Below are 21714 nucleotides of genomic sequence, written 5' to 3' on the forward strand. Positions count from 1 at the left end.
GTGGTTTCTGGGGAATTCTTTGTTTTAATAACTGATATCTAAGAACTTTTTTTTTTTTTTTGCAACTCAGTGAGATCCTGTTTCAAAAGAAAGAATAAGAAATAGGGCTGGGGGTATAGCTTGGAGGTAGAATGCCCCAGGGTTCCATCCCCAGTGCCACACAGAAAAAGTTATTTTTTATATGGAGGTGTTTGTTTTTGCAACAAAAATTTCAGTATGCGGGCCAAAACTTGATGTGAATAATTTTTGAAATATATTTTGCCTTGAGTTCTCCAAATCTGTTCATAAAACTGGGGTTTCCCCCTTTAAATTCTAAGCTTATGTAACTGGTCGGAAATTCTGGGTCTTTCTGAGGTGTGACAATCTTAAAATGCCCCCGTTAGCAAAACCTGGGGGCCCTGAGAAGGGAAAAGGAAGGACCTATGCCACAAGGTGACTCGGGACCTGCGTCTGTGAGGAGAGGGGCAAGCGCAGGCCTCCGGGAGGTTATTTCAGGAAAGGCTCTGGGCAACCTCCTCACTCCAAACAGGTGCTGCGACGCGGCTGCCCGAGCATGGCTCGGATATCAGCTCACCAACCGAGGGCGGCAGATGCCAATCGGTGCAAGTAAGACGCCTAAAGGAGAGAACACGCCCTCCATGGGGGGAGGCAGAGCATCCCCAAGACAGCAAAACCGCCTGGAGCTGCGCGGCGCTGCCGAAGCCCCCGTCGCCCGTGATGGGCACCGCGGGCGGGGGAGAGGGGGAGAGAAAACACAGAAATGAGCCGGGCATGGTGGCGCATGCTTGCCATCCCAGTACTTGGGGGTCTGAGACAGGAGGATCACAGATTTGAGGCCAGCCTCAGCAACTTAGTAAGGCCCTCGGCAACTTGGTGAGACCCTGTTTCAACATAAAAAGTAAAATGGGCTGGGGCTATATAGCTTGGAGGTAGAATGTCCCTGAGTTCAGTCCCCAACACCACACACCTACACCTACACACACACACACACACACACACACACACACACACACGAAGCACGGCCAGGAGCTGAGAGCTGGGTCTGGGGGCAGCAGGGAGGGAGGCATTTGACTCTCTCACTGGTCGCCTGCAGGCCCTCTGGTCACTTGGTGTTTAGAAATTCAGAGGCCAAGGAGAAGTCACACTTGTGCCCCCAGAAGTCTGTGCGAGTGACAGTGGCCAGCAGAGGCTGGGGGGGGGGCTCTCCTGGGTCAGCTCTCGGGCCCCGGACCTAACAAGGGCAGGTTTCTTCTGCAGCCCAGCTGCTCAGAGTGCATCCCCCGAGCAGCCCCGAGGTAGCCTGGGCTGGAGAACTGCAGCCTCCGAGCCGCCCAGGCCCGCTGAAGGGGATGTGCGTCCCGACAGGGTCCCCTGGCCATCTGCCTGTGAGCTCAGGTGTGAGAGGCGCCGTACTGCGAGTGTAAGAACGCGTAAGCCACACTCCACGCAGCTCGGAACTTCCCTGCTCCCTGCCTGTGTTCAAATATTCTGAGAAAAGCTGGGCGTGGTGGCGCCCACCCGTAATCCCAGAACAGGGGAGGCTGAGACAGGAGGATCACAGGCTCGGAGCCAGCCTCAGCAATCTCCTAAGGCCCTTTGCAACTTAGTGAGACCCTGTTTCAAAATAAAAGAATAAAATCGGGCTGGGGGTGTAGCTCAGAGGTAGAATGTCTCAGGATCCTCTCACTAGTGCCACAAAAATGAAAATAAAGCCGGGCGTGGTGGCTCACACTTGTAATCCCCGAGCTTGGGAGGCGGAGACAGGAGGATTGCGCAGGTTCGAAGCCAGCCTCGCTGGCTTCAGAGACCCTGTTTCCAATAAATAAATAAATAAATAAATAAAATAAAATTCTTTAATGTGGGAGAACATTCATCCTCCAGTTAAAATCTGTGTGTGTGGCAGGGCGTGGTGGCACACACTTGTAATCCCCGCACTTGGGAGGCTAAGACAGGAGGATCACACGGGTTCGAAGCCAGCCTCAGCTATTTAGTGAGGCTTTCGGCAACTTAGTGAGACCCTGTTTCAAAAAAAAAAAAAAAAAAAAAAAAAAAAACTCTGGAGTATAGCCCGGAGGTAGAAAGCCTCTGGGTTCCACCCCCAGTACCACCAAAACAAAACAAAAATCTGTGTGTGTGCGTTTCCCCATGAAAGTAACCAGAAGCAACTTGATGTCTGTAAGCTTCTTGTCAAACACAGGTCAACACCTTTCAGCTGTGCTAATTTCCTAACCTCCTTAGAGCTTTTTACAAGTCTAGGCAAATATTATGTTTGAAAAAAGATAACACTAGCCATGAACTTGTAAATGTTTTTCTCTCTATCTTTTTATGTTTTCTGGGGAAAATATTTTCCCCTTCCTTTCTTCAAGTTATTGGAAACAATTCTAATTTTGTACTCTTTGTTGTTGTTTTGTTTTGATGGTACTGAGGACTGAACCAGCATTCTACTTCCAAGTTACACACCAGCCCTTTTTAGTTTTGTTTTGAAACAGGATCTCATAAAGTTGCTTAGAACCTCGCTAAGTTGCTAAGGCTGGCCTTGAACCCATGATCCTCCTGTTTCACCTCCCAAGTACTGGAATTACAGGAAAGCGCCACCATACCCAGCATCTAACTTTGTGCTTTTTAAAGGAGGCCTCTCATTAATGCATGGGGCATGCTCTTTTGGTTCTCAGGTTGAAATGTGCTAGTAAGCCATGCGTGGTGGTGCACACTTCTAATCCCAGTACTTGGGAGGCTGAGACAGGATGATCGCTGGTTCATGGACAGACTCAGCTACTTAGTGAGGCCCTCGGCTACTTAGAGAGACTTTGTTTAAAAAAAAAGAATAAAAAAACAAGGCTGGAGGTATACTGAAAAAAAAAGAGAAAGACAGAAAAGAAAGAAAGAAAGAAAGAAAGAAAGAAAGAAAGAAAAAGATGTAGAAATGTGCTGGTCATGTAATCGCAATACCTGGGAGGCTGAGACAGAGGATCACAGATTTGAGGTCAGCCTCAGCAAGTGGCGAGAAGCAGCAACCTAGTGAGGTCCTGTTTCAAGATAAAAACTGGGCTGCCGGCACAGCTCAGAGGTACAGTGACCTTGGGTTTAATCTCCAGTACCACAGAAGAAAAAAAGGAAGAAAAGGCAATAAATGCTCTCTTACCTGATTGTCGAACCCGCTGGAGCGTTTGCTGGACCAGCACCTCCGATCGCGAGACGATGATGATGAAGTCCACCTTGCTGAAGCGGCCGAGGTCCAGGCTCTGGCTGCCGCTGTCCGCGATGGCGCACACCTGGGACAAGAGCTTTCTGGCAACCGTGAGCTGGGGTTGATAAATTTGGAAGGTGTCGTTATCTAAATCTAAAATGAAAGAAAGACACAAGAATGAGATTAATTTATTTCTGGTCTTGGCCAGTGTGAGTCCATATGGGGACATAAAACACCCACGGTAAAGTAATGTTCTATCACCAAGAACTTCGACTAGCTATTTTCCCTTTCTTTCTTTCTTTCTTTCTTTCTTTCTTTCTTTCTTTCTTTCTTTCTTTCTTTCTTTTCTTTCTGTGTGGTACTGGGGATGGAACCCAGGAGCATTCTACCTCCAAGCTACACCCCAGCCCTATTTTTTAGTCTTTTTATATTTTTTGAAACAGGGTCTCACTGAGTTGCCGAGGGCCTCACTAAGTAGCTGAGGCTGTCCGCGAACCACGATCCTCCTATCTCAGCCTCCCGAATGCTGGGATTGCAAGCGTGCGCCACCACGCCCGGCTTCGACTACCTATTCTTATTCATCATTGAATTTTAATAGATTTGCCTTCTTTCTCCAAAACTTTGCTGAGAAGATGGGCTCAGGAGTTGGATATTGCAGATTTACAAATTTTTATTTTACTTTATTCTGGTACCGGATTGAACCCAGGGGCATTCTGCCTGAGCTAATATCCCCAACCCTTTTTGTTTATTTATTTATTCATTTATTTCGTCTAGAAACAGGGTCTTGTCAGTTCGCTGAGAGTCTCACTACATTGCTGAGGCTAGCCTGGAACCTGCAATCCTCCTGTCTCAGTCTCCCAATTACTGGGATTACAGGTGTGGGTCGACATACCCAGCCACACAAGTATTTTTTCAAAATCAGTGGATGGTGTTACAAATGCCTAATTCAGTATCCCTCTCCTGGCCCAGTAAAGGTCAGGCTGTGCTGGAGCCAGGGCTCCTTTGCAGAAACGGGAGGGTCTCCAGGTTTTTTATTTTAGGAATCTCAGCCAGGCCAGTGTGGGAGCCCAGCCTCGGCTCAGGGCAGGAGGCGTCACTGCGGTCACAATGGTGAGTCCTCTGTGCTCCTCTGGATGGCACAACGGCAAACGTTTCTCCCTCCGCAAGGCGGTTGCAACACGGCCTGACTCTCCCCTCCCGATGACCAGAAGAGGCAGGTCACAGAGACACGACCCTGACCTTTCTTCACGCTCAACTTGACCCCGCCAGCGCCGTGACCTGGCGGGCCAAGGCGCGTGGTCCACGCCAGCGCTGACGCCAGGCTATCGGGGGAGACCCGACACGTGACGCAGCTGGAAGGGCGATGCTTTGAAAACACTGTCCAGATGCGCCAGGCATGCCAGCAGCTTTTTACTGCCAGTGATAATCGAGCTAGCCATCTTTTCTACTTGTGTGTGCATGTACACACACACACATGCATACACATGCATGCACACGTGCGCCAAAATGAACTCGATCAGTGAAACACCAGCAGACAACCACTGTTCTTTTTTGGAGGGCTGCTTTTTATCAGGACACGTGTTGACAGCTGGACACGATCACAAGGGCCTAATTAACTCCTGCCACTTAATGTTTTCTAAAATCAAGCTGCAGTGGAGCCGAGGCAGACACGAGTCACCACACCGTGGCTACCCCGGGCACGACCGCCGTGGAGCTGGCACAGCGGTCTCCTCACTGCCAGAGAAAAACACTGGCAAAGCCCAGAGCTGCAAACGCTACCTCCTAGTAGGGCCGGGGATGTAGCTCAGGGCAGCGTACTTGTCTAGCATGTAAGAGGCTGAATCTGGCCTCTTACAAGCTACATACAAAAAAAACCAGAAGAAAAACATTTTAGTGGTAGTACAATTTCTTTGGGGGGGGGATACTGAGGATTGAACTTAGGGGCATTCTATACCTCTTTATTTTTTATCTTGAAGCAGAGTCTTGCCAAGTAGTTGACCCTGCGATCCTCCTGTCTCAACCTCTCAACCACGGGGATTTATAGGTGTGTGCCACCACACCCAGCGCACATGTGTTTTTTTCCCCCCAGAAAGACCCATCAAAGGAAGCCTGTCCTCTGATAAAGTCGGGCTTCTCTTTCCTTCACTCGCGGTGACAGGCAGGGACTAAACACAAATGTGAATTTGTAGAATTTGACCTAGTGAAGTTTGAGGAAATGTAAAGTGCCTTCCAGCACGTTTCCTAAACAGGCAACCAAGGGCGTGTTGGGTCTACAAGCACTCTGGGGATAAAGGCTCTAAATGCGTGAACAGTTCTAAACAGTGTACGTGAACACTTTGGGGAATCTGGATGCTCATTTTATGACCAAACCCCACGTGGAAGTCTACAGCGTTTATGGTCTGTATTTGCATTTATTGTCAGGGCCGGGCTGATGCCAAGCTGCTATTTTTATTGCCTGTGGCAATCTCCACGTAAACCGCATTCCTACCCGGGGGCCAGCTTGCTGTCAGCGCGGCTTACAGGAGGCCGTTTCCTATCTGTGCTTTCTCCTGCTCTTTCTTCCTGTCCTGGTCAGTGTTGCCCCCTGTCAATCGGTGAATGGGGCAAGAAATTAAACCCAAAGGAATCCAGTCTAATGACGGGACTCCTCGCCCCGGCCCTGGGCTCCCCTCGGGCTCTGACAGGTTGGTCCTGAGGCTCTGCCTTCTTGGGAAGTCGCACTCTCCTGAGATATGAGCTGAGAGCCAGAGTGGAAGGGAAGGAGCGGAGTGAGGGGCTCTGCGAGGCCACGTCCAGACCTGGCCAGCAGTTCTTTGAAGCCCTCTGGCCGAGCTGAGCAAAAACACGGAGGATCCGGAATCTTGCAGAGAAAAAAGGAGACTGTTTAAGATGAAGTGTTTGACTTTGGTTTTACTTTTAGGAGATTTTTACTAATGCCTTAGATTCAGGTCACAAGGTGAGGCTTTTTTTTTTTTTTTTCCTGGTCCTGGAGATTGAACCCAGGGTGAAGGCTACCTCTGAGCTAAAACCCATCCCTTTTAAAATATTTGGAACAGGGTCTTGTTAAATTGTTTAGGTTGGCCTCGAACCTGTGATCCTCTTGTCTCAGCCTCTCAAGTACTAAGTACAGGTGTTCAACACCATGACTGGCTACATTTTAAAAACTTGGACCAGACTTATCACGTAGACAACGAGGAAAAGCCTGCTGTGGTCTCTGACTCGAGGACGCCTCTGACCCTGACGGCCGAGCCTCAGAAACGTCCGCCCCAAGGACAGGTGTCTCCCCTTGGTCTGCGGTGACATTACCCGGGTTCTGCGTGGGGGTCATAGCAGCGGCCTCCTGAGGCGACACATACTCGCTAAGGTCTCCATCGAAAGGGGTGACCACACTGTCTCCCCTTCTTTGTTGCACTTTCTCCAGCAGCCTGTCCAGGTCATCACCTGCGTCAGAATAAAGCGGAGGTGAGAAGGCTGGGAGGAGCAGGGCCGTCGCGTGCCTCAGCAGGACAGTTAGCCAGGGCTCTCATCAAGACAGATGGGTCAGCGGCCATCTGCACCACGGCCGGTAAGCGGCCGTGCCTGCCGGTCTCCGCAGAAGAACTCTCCTCCCGTTGTGGCTGGCCAGCTCACCGCTGACACGCTATCACGCACGGTCTCTCTCTGGACCCCCTTAATGTTCCACAACAAGCAAAGTGGGATTGTTTGCCACGTGTCAGCTGAGATCCAGGGAGAGAGAGAGAGAGAGAGAGAGAGAGAGAGAGAGAGGGAGGGAGGGAGGGAGGGAGGGAGGGAGGGAGGGACTCGGCCGAGGTCACAAGGTGACAGCTGAGTTGAGGCTTTGGTCCCTGGGGTCTCTGGACCCCACGCCGCCTTCTGCGGCTTGGCCACTCTCAGGGAAAGCCCGGCTGGCAAGCGTCAGCTCCATGCTAGGCCAAGATCTCAATTCGGACAATCACGCGCGAGGGGCCGGTGGAGCTGCCAGATCGTAGAACCACTCACCTAATGACGTGGTTTTGAAATGTGATGCCAGGAAACTGACCTTTCCTGTGATGAGCTCATAACTAATTTCTTTCAGAAACTCACTTGTGGTGAGCATGCTCTCGGCCAGAGCCCGGGACTGGTGCTGACCTGCAGAACGGAGAGGACGAGAGGTGACTCACTGGTCAAACAGATGCTCACCGGACACGGCTTAGAACAGCCAGGCTGGAAACAGCTGAGGTGTCAACTGCAGGGACTTGGAGAGGAAAGTCACAGTAGGTCAAAAGATGTGAGCCACCGCTTGGCATCTGGGATGCCAACTTGAGGACCGTGGTCGGCCACAGGACAAGTTTATCATATAATGTTAGGTGATCAAGGGAGAAAACGCTCTACCTTATATCTGTAAGTGAAAACATATACATGTATGTGTTCAAAGACTGGGAACAAATATGAAAAATGACCTAAAATTGTGTTTGCCTGGTTATATTAAACAGTTGCCTTAGAAATACATACTTATAGCCAGACGTGGTGGCCTACGCTTATAATCCTAGCATTTGGGAGGCTGAGACCCGAGGATCGGGGTTCGCGGACAGCCTCAGCTACTACTTAGTGAGGCCCTCCGCAACTCAGTGAGACCCTGTTTCAAAATAAAGAATAAAAAATAGGGTACGGGGTGTAGCTTGGAGGTCGAATGCCCCTGGGTTCCATCCCCAGACCAGCAAAAAAAAAAAAAAAAAAAAAAAAAAGAAAGAAAGAAAGAAAAATACATACTTATGTTGTTAAACTGTTTTTGCAAATGCAAATGCAAAAATAATGTATTTGAAAAATGTAAATAAATAAAAACATTGTCTTTTGAAGATTTCTGAAAATATATGTAATACAAAAGATGGGTGGACAGGTTTTGCCTGGGTAAAGTGGGGGGCACTTGGCCACTTTTGTAAGAAGGGGTAAGAGCCATTCAGAATGGAAGAGAGAAGAAAAGTTTAGCCCACATGGGTACATAGGATAGTACCTGATTAAAAAAAAAAGTCAGCCATCAAAAGCTGCACATTTTTTAATACAACTTTCTGAATATTCTCTGAAAAAAGAAATCAAAGACCTTAGAAGATGGAAAGACCTCCCAAGTTCTTAGATAGGCAAAATAAATATTGTCCAAATGGCCATACTACAAATGCAATGTACAGGGTCAATGCAATTCCTGCTAAAATATGAATGTCATTCTTCATGGAGCTAGAAAAATCAGCCCTAAAGTTCATATGGAAAAACAAAAGACCCAGAACAGCCAAAGCAATCCTGAGCGGGGAGAATCGTGCCGGAGGCGCCACGATGCCTGCCTTCAAATTACACTACAGAGCTGTAGTAACAAGAGCACATGGTTCCAAACACTCTTTTAGAGGCAGGCAGGCCAGCGGCCCATGTCTGTAATCCCAGTAGTTGGGAGGCAAGACAGGAGGGTCACGGGTTCGCGGCCAGCCTCAGCAATTTAGCGAGGCCTTATGCAACTTAGTGAGACTCTGTTTCAAAGTATAAAGTAAAATAGGGAAGAGAGGGTGTCTCAGATGTAAAATGCCCCTGGGTCCAATCCCTTGCAGCAAAAATATAAAATGAAATATTCTCCTGAGGGCCACTGTTGGAAAATAGACTGTCCAGAAGGCAGGGACCGCAGGAGCTGAGTTCCTGGCAAATGCGACGAGCTGGCACAGCCACCTGTGCCCTGGCTTCCTGGCATGCAGCGCGCAACACTGCTAAAACCTTTTAAGGACAGAGTTACGTGAGACAAGGGTATCCGTTACGGGGGTGAGCTTGGCAGAATGCTCCCACAACCAGCTGACGGGGCCAAGCTGAGGGCAACAACCCCGGGTCTGGGGAGAAAAGGAGAGGTTGAAATTGAGAGGAAGAACCCACACTGGGGCGACCGGCCGGGGCGGATCCCGCAGCAGCCCGGAACGCACAGGACCAAACGGACGGCCGCGCTACTCACCCAGCACCACGACGCAGAACTCGTTGCCTCTGATTTTCGATGCACAGATTGCCACGACATAATCTGGGAGGCGCTGATAGTGTCTGGTTTCGCTGAGAATCCTCAACGTCTCCGAGATGCCCTCCGCCAAAGAGTTCTGGGTCACGATCACATGGACCAAGTCTTGAGACACGCTGGCGATCAGCCTGGCGAGCCAGGGCAGCTGTCCCGGCGACACGGGCACGCACGGCGCGCCCGGCTGCAGGGCCTGCTCTCTCAGGGTGAGCTCCTGCATAGCTTTCAGCATGATTTGCTCAAACTCCTCCCTGAGAGGTATCTGATCAGGACCTAAAGTGAAGAAAATTATAGCTGGTGGTTTTTTGATTTTTGTCCCTGTGTGTATGGTATGGTATTGGGGATTGAATCCAGGAGCAGTCTAGCTCCAAGATATACCCCCAGCGCTATGTTTTAATTTCTGTTCTGGAAACAGGGTCTTGCTAGGTTGATGAGTCTCACTACCTGCTGAGGTTGTCCTTGAACCTGTGATCCTTCTGTCTCCATGCACAATGCCCTGGCATCAATCCCTAATACTAAAAAAAAGCTTTAAAAGTATAAAAATAAACAATAAGTTATTTATTTGTGTATTTATTTATTTGTGCGGTACCGGGGATGGAACCCAGGGGCATTCTACCTCCAAGCTACACCCCCAGCCCTATTTTTTAATTCTTTATTTATTTTTCTTTATTTATTTTTTAAAGTGGCTCAGTTATTTATTTATTTATTTATTTATTTATTTACTTACTTAGTGTGTGTGGTACTGAGAATGGAACCCGGGGGCTTTCTACCTCCAGGCTACACTCCCAGACCTACTTTATATTTTATTTGGAAACAGGGTCTCACTAAGTTGCAGAGAGCCTCATTCAGTAGCCAAGGCTGGCTTCGAACCTGTGTGATCCTCCTGTCTCAGCCTCTCAAGCGCGGGGATTACAAGTGTGCGCCACCACACCCGGCTTCTTTATTTTTGAAACAGGGTCTCACTAAGTTGCCGAGGGCCTCACTACTTGCTGAGGCTGGCTGCGAGCCTGTGATCCTCCTGTCTCAGCCTCCCAAGTACTGGATTACAAGCGCGCCACCACGCCCGGTGTCCAATAAGTATTTAACTTGGAGCTTGGGGGCCGGGAGTGACAGGGAGTGGCCGCCTTTCTACACAGAGCAGCAGTAGGGAGTCATGGTGCTCACACGGCTGTGTCTCTGGTGTCCTCAGCTGCTTGCTAGAGGGAGGTGGGTGGTGGGTGGTTTTTTATTTTTAAAATCACCTAGGAGTTAGAAAAATTAAAAAAAAATTTGGTGTTTCTACTGGGGATTGAACCAAGGGGCATTCTACCTCTAAGCTACACCCCAGCCCTGTTTTCTTTTTTCTTTCTTTTCCTCTCTTTCTTTCTTCCTCTCTTTCTTTCTTTCTTTCTTTTTTTTTTTTGTGGTACTGGGGATGGAACCCAGGGGCATTTTACCTCTGAGCTACATCCCCAGCCCTATTTTTTTATTCTTTATTTTTTGAAACAAGGTCTCATTGAGTTGCAAAGGGCCTCACTACGTAGCTGAGGCTGTCCGCAAACCATGGTCCTCCTGTCTCAGCCTTCCAAATACTGGGATTACAAGCGTGTGCCACCATGCCTGGCTTTTATTTTTTATTTTGAAACAAGCTCTCACTAAGTTACTGAGGGCCTTGCTATGTTGCTGAGGCTGGCCTCAAATGTGTGGTTCTCCTGTCTCAGCCTCCCAAATTCTTGGATTACAGGTGTTTGCCACCACACCTGGCTGAATTACATGACTTTGGACCTCTGCTCAGCTTTATCAAGTCAGTGTCATGGCTAGCGGTCACTAGGTGCGCACTTGGCAGTGAGCTCGCTGGGCTGGGCTTGTATTGATTGTATCAAATGAAGGGAAGGTAGTCATTTATTTAGAAGTTTCTTCCACCAGAACGTATGACAACCTAAAAGCAGGTGGCTGCAGGGCGTGGTGGTGCGTGTGTGTAATTCCAGTACTTAGGATGCTAAGACAGGAGGATCACCACTTAGTGAGGCCTGGTTTCAAAAATAATAAAATGAGGCCGGGCATGGCGGCGCACGCTTGTAATCCCCGCGCTTGGGAGGCTGAGACAGGAGGATTGCGCAGGTTCAAAGCCAGCCTCAGCTACTTAGTGAGGCTCTCAGTAACTTAGTGAGACCCTGTTTCCAAATAAAATATAAAATGGGCCTGGGAGTATAGCCGGAGGTAGAAAGCCTCTGGGTTCCACCCCAGTACCACCAAAAAAAAAAAATAATAATAATAATAATAAAATGAGGATCGCTGTTCGCGGGCAGCCTCAGCTACTACTTAATGAGGCCCTTTGCAACTCAGTGAGACTGTGTTTCAAAATAAAGAATAAAAAATAGGGCTGGGGGTATAGCTCGGAGGTAGGATGCCCCTGGGTTCCATCTCTAGTACTGCACAAAATAAATAAACAAATAAATAAAAATAAAAATAAAAAAATAAAATAGGGCTGGGGGTATAGCTCAATGGTAGAATGCCCCTGAGTTCTATCCCCATTAACCCCCACCACGTACACGCACACGCACACGCACATGCACACGCACACGCACACGCAGGTGTTCTTGTCTCCACTTCCGTGCTGTCTCTCGCTGACTGCCTGGAGGCTCCGAGTTCTGGTTTACAGGTGTGTCCGTAAGACCCATTCTAAGCCAGGATGAAGTCATGGGTTCGGTTAGGAAACATAACTAACCCCCAATACAAAAGCATTCTAGAAAAAGTAAGATGGCCTAAAATGTTTCCAGCATTCTCTGTTATCTTCAAACTCACTTTGGTAGAGTTTTGACTAAATTACTGTTAGAAACTGACACCCGAGGCCAATGTATTCAAGGTCAAATGAGAGCAGAGAGTTCTTTGAGCCTACGCCTCGCCTCACTCCCTCCCCCAGCCTTTCAGGACCCTGCAAGCTCGCCTGCACAGACATGGGTAGTAGATAGTAGAGATTCCTTTCCTGCAAGCTCGTCTGCACAGACATGGGTAGTAGATAGTAGAGATTCCTTTCCTTCCAGTCCTGATCTCCAGGAACCAAGGGCATCCCCGGCCTCGGCCTCGGTGCTCATGGCTTTACAGACAGAGCCGCCTTGCTGGGAAAAGGCAGGCTCCAGGAGGCCCAGAGCTGCCCAAGGTCTGCACTTGATTTCATTATCTACTCCAAAAGGCCCCAAGATTGTGAAGCAACAGAAAAATCTCTTAAAGTGACGGTAGTGGAGAGGCCTGCTTCTTGGGAAGAATCTTGCTTTTCTTTACGTAGTTAATTGAGCCGCCAAAGTAGTGAAAGCTGCTTTGACGTCTGGATCTTTTAGGAATGCCTTGTGCACGGCAGGGAGGGACTGCAGCTCAGAGACAGAGCACTTTCCTAGTACGAGCAAGGCCTGGGTTCCACCCCAGGGCTGAAAATGATGAAAAAGTATGTGTATAATATACAGCATATATGAAAATACTTTGCCGTCTTCTCAAAACCTCTAAAGGCAAAAAGAAAAAAATATCTACGGACTCCAGAACAGCTTGAGAGGCAGAGAGATCTCAGAGTACTAAATTTAGATTTGTAAAAATAGCTATTCGCCGGGCGTGGTGGCGCACGCTTGTAATCCTCGCGCTTGGGAGGCGGAGACAGGAAGATCGCACGGGTTCGAAGCCAGCCTCAACTACTTAGTGAGGCTCTCAGCAACTTAGTGAGACCCTGTTTCCAAATAAAATATAAAAAAGGTCTGGGAGTATAGCCCGGAGGTAGAAAGCCTCTGGGTTCCACCCCTAGTACCACCAAAAAAGTAAATAAATAAAATAAATAAAAATAGCCATTCATGTCACACACTGAAAAACTAATTGATTGCCTAAAAGGAAGAGTCCGCCAGGTGTGGTGGGGCACTCCTGCAATCCCAGTATTTGGGAGGCTGAGATAGGAGGATTGCAGGTTTGAGGACAGCCTCAGCAAGTAGCAAGACTCTCAGCAACCTAGTGAGACCCTGCTTCGAAATAAAAATAAAATACAAGCAACCTGGGGGTGTAGCTAGGAGGTAGCGTGACCCCGGGTTCCATCTCCAGCATAATAAATAAATAATAAATACATGGAAGATTCTGGAGAAAATAGATTTTGTAAGGCAGAAACAAGTTTTGTGTGTAATTTAATTAAAATTTCTAGAGAGAGGAGGGGAACTCAGAACGGAGCTCAGAGCCAGAGAGGAGACACGCCGGCCTCACGCCCGAGGACACGGCAGCAGCGCATTACTGCCGGCGGCAGCAGCGAGCTCACCGGGCGGCACCAACCAACGCACTCAACAGCCCACCAGGCTCCAGAGAGGAGCGGGGACAGCGAGCCGAGGTGAGCGGCTGCGGAACAGCGGGGTGGAATTCTGGAATTCGGCAGATTTTTCGGCGCAGGGAGCGCCTAAAGCTCCCAGGGGCCGGGCTCAGCACACCCTGCAGGGACTCAGAGCAGAGACCTCAGAGCGGAGCTCAAAACCAGAGAAGAAATACACCAGCCTCATGGCCGAGGGCGTGGCAGTGGTGCTATATTGCCAGCGGTGGCAGCAGCAGCAAATTCACTGAGTCCACTACAGCTCCATCAGCGCACTCAACAACAGAGAACGCCCAACCTGCCCCCGCCATGGCCTAAAGCAGCCTCTATCGACTCCCTGGGTCTGAGACTTTGCGATACAACCCAGTAAACGAGTAGTGGGGTCTGAGATACTACAGACTCGAGATCCAGAGCACCTTAAGTGAAGTTGTAGTGACCCAAGGGAAGAACCCAGAGAAGACACAAACTTCCGATATCATGGGAAAGAGGAATAACAATGGAGCAATGAATGCCCACAACCCTACAACATCAGAACCCGATAAAACTGAAAATCAGAGATTTCTAGAAGATCAAATCAGGAAAATAACTGTAGAAATAATAGAGGTATTTCGAAAAGAATTCAGAGAAAGCCAAAAAGAGATAAAGGATGCAATTAATGAAGTAAAGGCCTCAATTCAAAGTATAAACACCCGATTAGACCACATGGAGAATAGAATCTTGCTCCTAGAAGATGATCACTCCAAAAATGAACGCATAGTTTCTAATCTAGGAAAAAATATCCGACAGCAGGAATCTGATATTGAAGAAATATGGGCCCATTTTAAGAGAGCTAACCTAAGAATAATTGGAATAGAGGAGGGAAAAGAAGGTGAAACCAAAGGGATCAACAATCTCTTCAAGGAAGTAATAGCAGAAAATTTTCCAAACATAGAGCAAGAGGTCGATACACAGGTCCAGGAAACTTATAGAACTCCCTTTAGACAGGATCGGAGAAGAGGATCCCCACGCCACATAATTGTCAAAATGACCAATGTGGAAGCCAAACAGAGAATCTTAAAGGCAACAAAAACAAAGGGCCAAGTGACATTCAGAGGCAAACCAATTAGAATCACTCCAGACTTCCCAAACCAAGTCATGAGAGCCAGAAGGGCTTGGAGTAACATATTCCAAACTCTGAAAGAAAACAACTTCCAGCCAAAAATTTCCTACCCAGCAAAACTTTCTATCAAATTAGATGGGGAAATAAGAAGCTTCCATGACAAACAGAAACTGAAGGAATTTATGTCTTCAAAACCAGAGCTAGAGAAAATATTCAAAGAGATTAACTACAAAGAAGAAATAGGTAACACACTCCAGAACTAGAGAAACAAGATTTTCCATTCAACAGACAACTAAGATTGGTTATCTGTGGAGACTCATTATTTATGTTAGTCTTTTACCTATTTCTAAATTGTATTGTTTGCTTTTATTGTTGCTAATTTTTAGAATTTCTATTTGGAATATTAATATACCTTCAGATATAGCATTTGGAAATATTTTATCCCATTCTGTCAGTAACTTTTAACTCTGTTTACATTGTCTTTGGATATGCAATTTTTTTTATTTTTTATTTTTTAGGGAGTTTGTTTACCCTTCTGTTGCCTGTGCCATTGAAATCATACCCAAGAAATCACTGCCAATTTCAATGTTGTGAGGTTTATGACCCAGATTTTCTTCTAAATGTTTATAGTCTTAAGATTTATATTTAGGTCTTTTATCTATTTTGTGTTAATATTTGTATATGGTGTTAGGTAAGGGTCTAATTTTATTCTTTTTCATGTAATTATTATTTTTCAACAATATTTAGTTAAAAGATTATTATTTCCTTCACCAAATGTTCGTGGAAAACTTGTCAAAAATAACTTGACAATATATGGAAGAATTTATCTCTAGGTTTTATTTAACTTCAATGGTTTATATATCTGCCTTTATAACAGTACTACACTGTTTCAATTACTGCAGCTTTATAAGGTTTGAAATCAGAAAATATACATCTTCTAGCTTTGTTCTTTTTCGAGATTGTTTTGGGTATCTAGAGTCCATATTTCATATTAGGATAGATTTTTTCTGAAAAATAAATAAATAAATGTATGATAGTTTTACCTAAAAAAAAGAAAAAAATATCCTCTGGTAAGAAAGAAAGCAAAAAGAAATATTGAAATGTTATCTTTAAGTCATCAAAAGCTTGGTATCAGACAAATGAAACTGTTATGTGAGATTATCATTGTTAATTTTGGATAAATTACTATAATACTAGATGTCAACCACTAAGCCAAGCATGGGAAGGAGGGATGGGGAGGGAACGGGGTGGGGATCGGGTAGGGGTTAACTGGGCGATGTGTGCATGTATGTCTCCAAAAGTTTTTTTTTTTTTATCCCATTATGATGTATGAATACAGTGCACCAATAAAAAAAATTAAAAATTTTTCTAAGATAAGTTATTATCCATTTATTTATTTATTTATTTAGTGGTATTGGGGATGGAACTCAGGGTTACTCTACCTCTGAGCTATACCCCCAGCCCTATTTTTATTTTTATTTTGAAACAGGGTCTAACTAAGTTGCTGAGGGCCTCACTAAATTGCCACGACTGGTCTCAAACCTGTCATCCTCCTGTCTCAGCCTTCCAAGTATTGAGATTACAGGTGTATGCCACTAGGCCTGGTTTATTATTATTTCTTTTCACCAAAGTATTTTCTAACATTAAAGAAGTTTATGAGAGTACATATAATTTCTTTTGGTACTGGGAATTGAACTCAGGGGCATTCTACTTCTGAACTATACTCTCAGCCCTTTTTATTTTTATTTATTTATTTTGTGGTATCAGGGATTGGACCTAGAGACATTCTACTCCTAAGTTACACTCCCAGCCTTGATTTTTATTTATTTTTATCATTGTTATTATTTTTGGCACTGGGGATTGAACCCAGAGGCATTCTATCTCCACGCTACACCCCAAGCCCAATTTTATTTCTTATTTGGAAAGAGGGTCTCACTAGGTTGCTGAGAACCGCACTTAAGTTGCTGAGGCTGGCTTTGAACTTGCGATCCTCCTATCTCAGCCTCCCTAGTACTGGGATTACAAGCGTGCACTACCATGCACGGCTTATTTTTTTCATTTTGAAAGTGTCTCACTAGGATGCAGAGAGCCTCACTAAAGTGCTCAGACTGGCCTCCTGTCTCAGCCTCCCTGTACTGAAGTACAGGGACTACTAAGGTGGGGCCATTCCCTGCTACATATAAATATATGATTTTTTGTATGTAATTTTACATCTCACACATTTTTCTAAGTAAATCAATGTCTTGGAATCCTGGAGTGAGCATCTAATTAGGCTGTATATTTGATGGCCTACTGAAACTTGAAAAACTAAAGGAGATTTCAGTGTAAACGCGGCTGAAACACTTCAGTATTGTCAGAATGCCGCCCCTCCCCCCGTGGGGCTCAGAGGACCTCGAGACAGAGGAAGTGGAGGTCATGACCCTAGAGCCCGAAGAACCTTCCAGGGAAGCCCCAGGTTATCACCCACATGAAAGAAGCAGGCCAGGCTACACCAGGGGGCTGCTGCCGGAGAAGGAAAGGTGGGGTGTGGGCAGTAGAAAAACACAGTAAAAGTAAAACTGGAAAATCACTGTCTAGCAGGTCGTGGTGGTGCATACCTGTAATCCCTGTACTTGGACACAGGAGGATCACAGGTTCAAGGACAGCCTCAGCAACCAAGCAAGACCCTCGGCAACTTTGTGAGACCCTATTTCAAAACCAATGATAAAAAGCTGGGGATACAGGTCAGAGAAAAATACACCTGGATTCTATCTCCAGTACCACACACGCGCCAAAAAAAGAGAGAAAAAAAAGGAGTGTTTAAGACAGGGGTTACATTGCATCCCAGCTGATAGATCTGTGCTCAGAGAGCGGCCTCCCACACTCCCGGGAGGTCCTGCTCGCATCTGCTCCTGGGGAGACCTCAGGAGCACCCGGACCCGACACTAGGTGGAGCACTTCATCTTCCTTAGAACCCAAAGAAGTAAAGGGAAGAGGGCAAAGGGGGGAGGGGGGGCAGGGAAGGGCCAGAGGGGATGGAGTCTGAGGAGAGGAGTGTTGGAAGTGGAGAAGGAACATCAGAGAAGCCGGTGGGCGAATGTGAGACGCTCTGGCAACGCAACCGAGGGGAGCACCGGGGAGAGCAGGACCCGAACCGAGGGGAGCACCGGGGAGAGCAGGACCCGAACCGAGGGGAGCACCGGGGAGAGCAGGACCCGAACCGAGGGGAGCACCGGGGAGAGCAGGACCCGAACCGAGGGGAGCACCGGGGAGAGCAGGACCCGAACCGAGGGGAGCACCGGGGAGAGCAGGACCCGAACCGAGGGGAGCACCGGGGAGAGCAGGACCCGAACCGAGGGGAGCACCGGGGAGAGCAGGACCCGAACCGAGGGGAGCACTGAGAGCAGGACCCGAACCGAGGGGAGCACTGAGAGCAGGACCTGAACCGAGGGGAGCATGGGGAGAGCAGGACCTGAACCGAGGGGAGCACCGGGGAGAGCAGGACCTGAACCGAGGGGAGCACCGGGGAGAGCAGGACCCGAACCGAGGGGAGCACCGGGGAGAGCAGGACCCGAACCGAGGGGAGCACCGGGGAGAGCAGGACCCGAACCGAGGGGAGCACCGGGGAGAGCAGGACCCGAACCGAGGGGAGCACCGGGGAGAGCAGGACCCGAACCGAGGGGAGCACTGAGAGCAGGACCCGAACCGAGGGGAGCACTGAGAGCAGGACCTGAACCGAGGGGAGCATGGGGAGAGCAGGACCTGAACCGAGGGGAGCACCGGGGAGAGCAGGACCTGAACCGAGGGGAGCACCGGGGAGAGCAGGACCCGAACCGAGGGGAGCACTGAGAGCAGGACCCGTCGCCGGCGAGCGCCCGCGGGAAGCACTTACCCAGCCGCACCAGGTACTGGATGGTCAGAAGGATCATGTTTTCCACGCTCAGGAGCTGGCTGCCCGCCAGCCCTAACTGCTCCAACTCCTTGTTTTCCAGCTGTGGAATCTTGTAGCAGTTCACCAGCAGCGGACTCACAACGATGTCGCCAACATTTCCGTAGAAATAGGGTAAAGTGCCATAGCCTGTCGCGACAGACGCGGGTCACCGGCAGGCCACTCGCTGGCAGACCCCGCCTGCCCCGGTCAAACAGCGAGGAGCAGGCGCCCGCACATGCCCATCCCAACATGCCCACCCCAGGAGGATGCGGCCTCCCAGCTCCCGCCCTCAGAGCAGGGAAGCGGGCGGCAAGGGCTCACGTTATAGCATCTCCGCTTCCCACAGATGAGACACGCTGCTGTATTGTTGTTATTATACTGGAGATTGAGCCCAGAGGCATTCGACCTCCGAGCTGTACCCCCAGCCCCTTTTGAACTCTTCGTTTTGAAATAGGGTCTCGCCAGATGGCTGTGAGCCTTGATAAACTGTGCAGGTTGGTCTTGAAGCTGTGATCTTCCTATCTCAGAGCCTCCCAAGTATTGGGATTACAGGCGTCCGCCACCAGGCCTGGCTAATATATTTCCACCATAGAAGATTGATGAGCTTACAAAAAATTTTTGTTACCTTTTAAAAATAATAAAATAAGCTGGGCGTGGTGGCACACACTTGTAATCCCAGCGCTTAGGAGGCTGAGACAGGTGGATCGCGCAGGTTCGAAGCCAGTCTCAGCTACTGAGTGAGGCTCTCGGCAACTTAGTGAGACCCTGTTTCCAAATAAAGTATAAAATAGGTCTGGGAGTGTAGCCTGGAGGTAGAAAAGGCCCTGGATTTCACCCCCAGTACCACCAAAAATATAAAAATTAAAAAATATTAACAATAATAAATTTTTTTTAAGTTACTGGTCTAGTTTCTTTTCAGACAAGAAAACAAACTACAATAAACCGTTTTACTTCTTAACGTTTTGGGGAAAACAGGATTGAAGCTAAACTCGCTCATCCACGCCAACATTCCTGCTCTGTTTTCTTTCCCTTTTTTTTTTTTTTTCTTTCTCTCGGTACTGGAGGAGGAAGCCAGGGGCAATCTACCTCTGAGCTACACCCTCAGCCCTATTTTTATTCTTTATTTTGAAACAGGGTCTCACTGAGTTGCTGAGGGCCTCACTAAGTAGCTGAGGCTGGCTGCGAACCTGGATCCTCCAGTCTCAGCCTCTCGAATGCTGGGATTACAAGTGTGCACCACCACGCCCGGCTTCCTACTCTTTCTTCTATCCTCACAATTTTCATCAGGTTTTCTTCCTGAATATCAGTAAAGAGGGTCAAATGATCTTAGAAGTAGACTGAATTAAAATATGTTGAAAATATAGCCTGTTTGGTGGTGTGCAGTAGAGGACAGTCTGCTGTGAGACTTCGTGTGTGTGTGTGTGTGGGGGGGAGAATTGGAGATTTGACCGAGAGGCTACACTCCCAACCCCATTTTTTTTTTTAAACAGGGTCTCCATAATTTGCTGAGGCTGGCCTTGAATCTGTGGTCCTCCTGTCTCAGCCTCCCAGGTACTGGGATTACAGCTGCTACACTAGCCTCTGGGAGACTTTCTTAAAGGTAGGCATCAAAGGAACAAAAAGGCCTGTGTTCTCTGTATGGACCTAGGGCTTAGTCACACTAGACTCATGTTCAGTAGAACTTTCCGAACCTTACGGTATTTATTTATTTATTTATTTATTTATTTATTTATTTATTTTTGGTGGTACTTGGGTTCCTGAAAACCCTTCTACCTCCGGGCTACACTCCCAGACCTATTTTGATATTTTTTAAAATTTGGAAACAGGGTCTCTTACGCCAGCGCGTCTGGCTTCAGACTTGCGCGATCGTCCTGTCTCCGCCTCCCAAGCGCGGGGATGACAAGCTGGGCCACCACGCCCGGCTCCTGATGGAGTTTAAATGCATGGGGTTCCCCCACTGCCACACATCTAGGACCATTGGATAGGGCGTCTGATAAAGAACGGGACTCAAGCAGAACCAGGTTGGTTGGCTCAGGCCAACCTCGAGGACAGATCACAACTCTCAGAAACACACTCCGGTTTTATCCCGGAGGTAGAGCAGCCTCCTTCCGGGCCAGGCGGCCCCGCGCAGGGGGCTGTGGGCGTGGGTATGAAAGGCGCTTGTCTCAGCCTCGAGGGCCCCAGAATCCCTACACTCCACTCACAGACAGCCTGGAAGGACTGGCTGTCTGTGAAGACGTTGACTCACAGGTAGCTCCCGGGGTCGCCCGACCACGGCGGGGCTCTGGGTCCTCCTGAGTGAGCCTGTAACAGGCTGAGCTCCTGTCTTTGTGGACCAGCCCCCTGGGACTGGAACGCTCCCCCGCCATGCTGTCTACTCTGAGCAACCTCCAGTTTTTGTTTTTGTTTTGTTTCGTGGTACTAGGAATGGAACCCAGGGGCATTCTACCTCCGAGCTACACCCCCTGCCCTATTTTTTAGTCTTTATTTTGAAACCGGGTCTCACTGAGTTGCAGAGGGCCTCACTGAGTAGCTGAGGCTGTCCGTGAACCACGATCCTCCAGTCTCAGCCTCCCGAGTGCTGGGACGACGAGCGTGCCCACCACGCCCGGCTGTAAGCACCACCTCTGAGAAGGCAAGCCTCTCTCCAGCTCTGGGCTGTGAACCTCCTCTGCCCACTGACGCCCCTCCGCTGTGAGGCTACCAGTGCGCCCCTCTGGCTGCTCGGCGACCCCAGTGGGTAGTGAGGCTGAAGCACCCATAGGGGCCCTCCACCCATAGGGCGCTCCGGTGAGCCAACGCACAGTGAGAGCAGACTGCCCCAGATCCAGAGCACCGGGCATCCCTCTGCCTTACCTATCAGAATCACCGGTCTAACTCCTGAGTTACTCAGCAGGTTTTCAGGAACGATTACAGTTTCCCCTGCAGGAATGGGCCGAGGTTGTAAAATTCCAGTTAGTGGGGTCTGTGGAGCTGGGGCTGATAAAAGGGGTTCTGGGGAAAAAACACAAAACAGTGGTTGGCATGAAGGATTAGGCATGAAGGCTAAATAAAATACAATGGAAAGCAACACAGTGTTGATACTTTTATTACAGATGTTTTATACATCTAATGGTTTATTTGTTTCCTATTAAAGTAATTAATGTGTATTTTATGCAATTAGAATTTTTTAAAAAAGGGAAGAAAAATCAAGTCT

The 21714-nt window shown here is 48.2% G+C and overlaps 1 protein-coding gene across 1 annotated transcript in view; it reads right to left on the reverse strand.

The window, feature by feature from the left end:
• Positions 1-21714, reverse strand: part of GREB1L (GREB1 like retinoic acid receptor coactivator) — a gene marked incomplete at both ends in the record, with an annotated part of 118033 nt that overhangs the window by 62245 nt on the left and 34074 nt on the right. The window contains 6 exons of the mRNA XM_080714718.1: positions 3143-3340; positions 6494-6628; positions 7187-7315; positions 9147-9473; positions 18480-18665; positions 21375-21512. Of these exons, the coding sequence (XP_080570844.1) occupies positions 3143-3340; positions 6494-6628; positions 7187-7315; positions 9147-9473; positions 18480-18665; positions 21375-21512 (1113 nt within the window). The remainder of the gene's footprint in view (positions 1-3142; positions 3341-6493; positions 6629-7186; positions 7316-9146; positions 9474-18479; positions 18666-21374; positions 21513-21714) is intronic.

This window comes from Muscardinus avellanarius, assembly GCF_963383645.1.
Source record: "Muscardinus avellanarius genome assembly, chromosome: 17".
Classification (NCBI taxonomy): Eukaryota; Metazoa; Chordata; class Mammalia; order Rodentia; family Gliridae; genus Muscardinus; species Muscardinus avellanarius.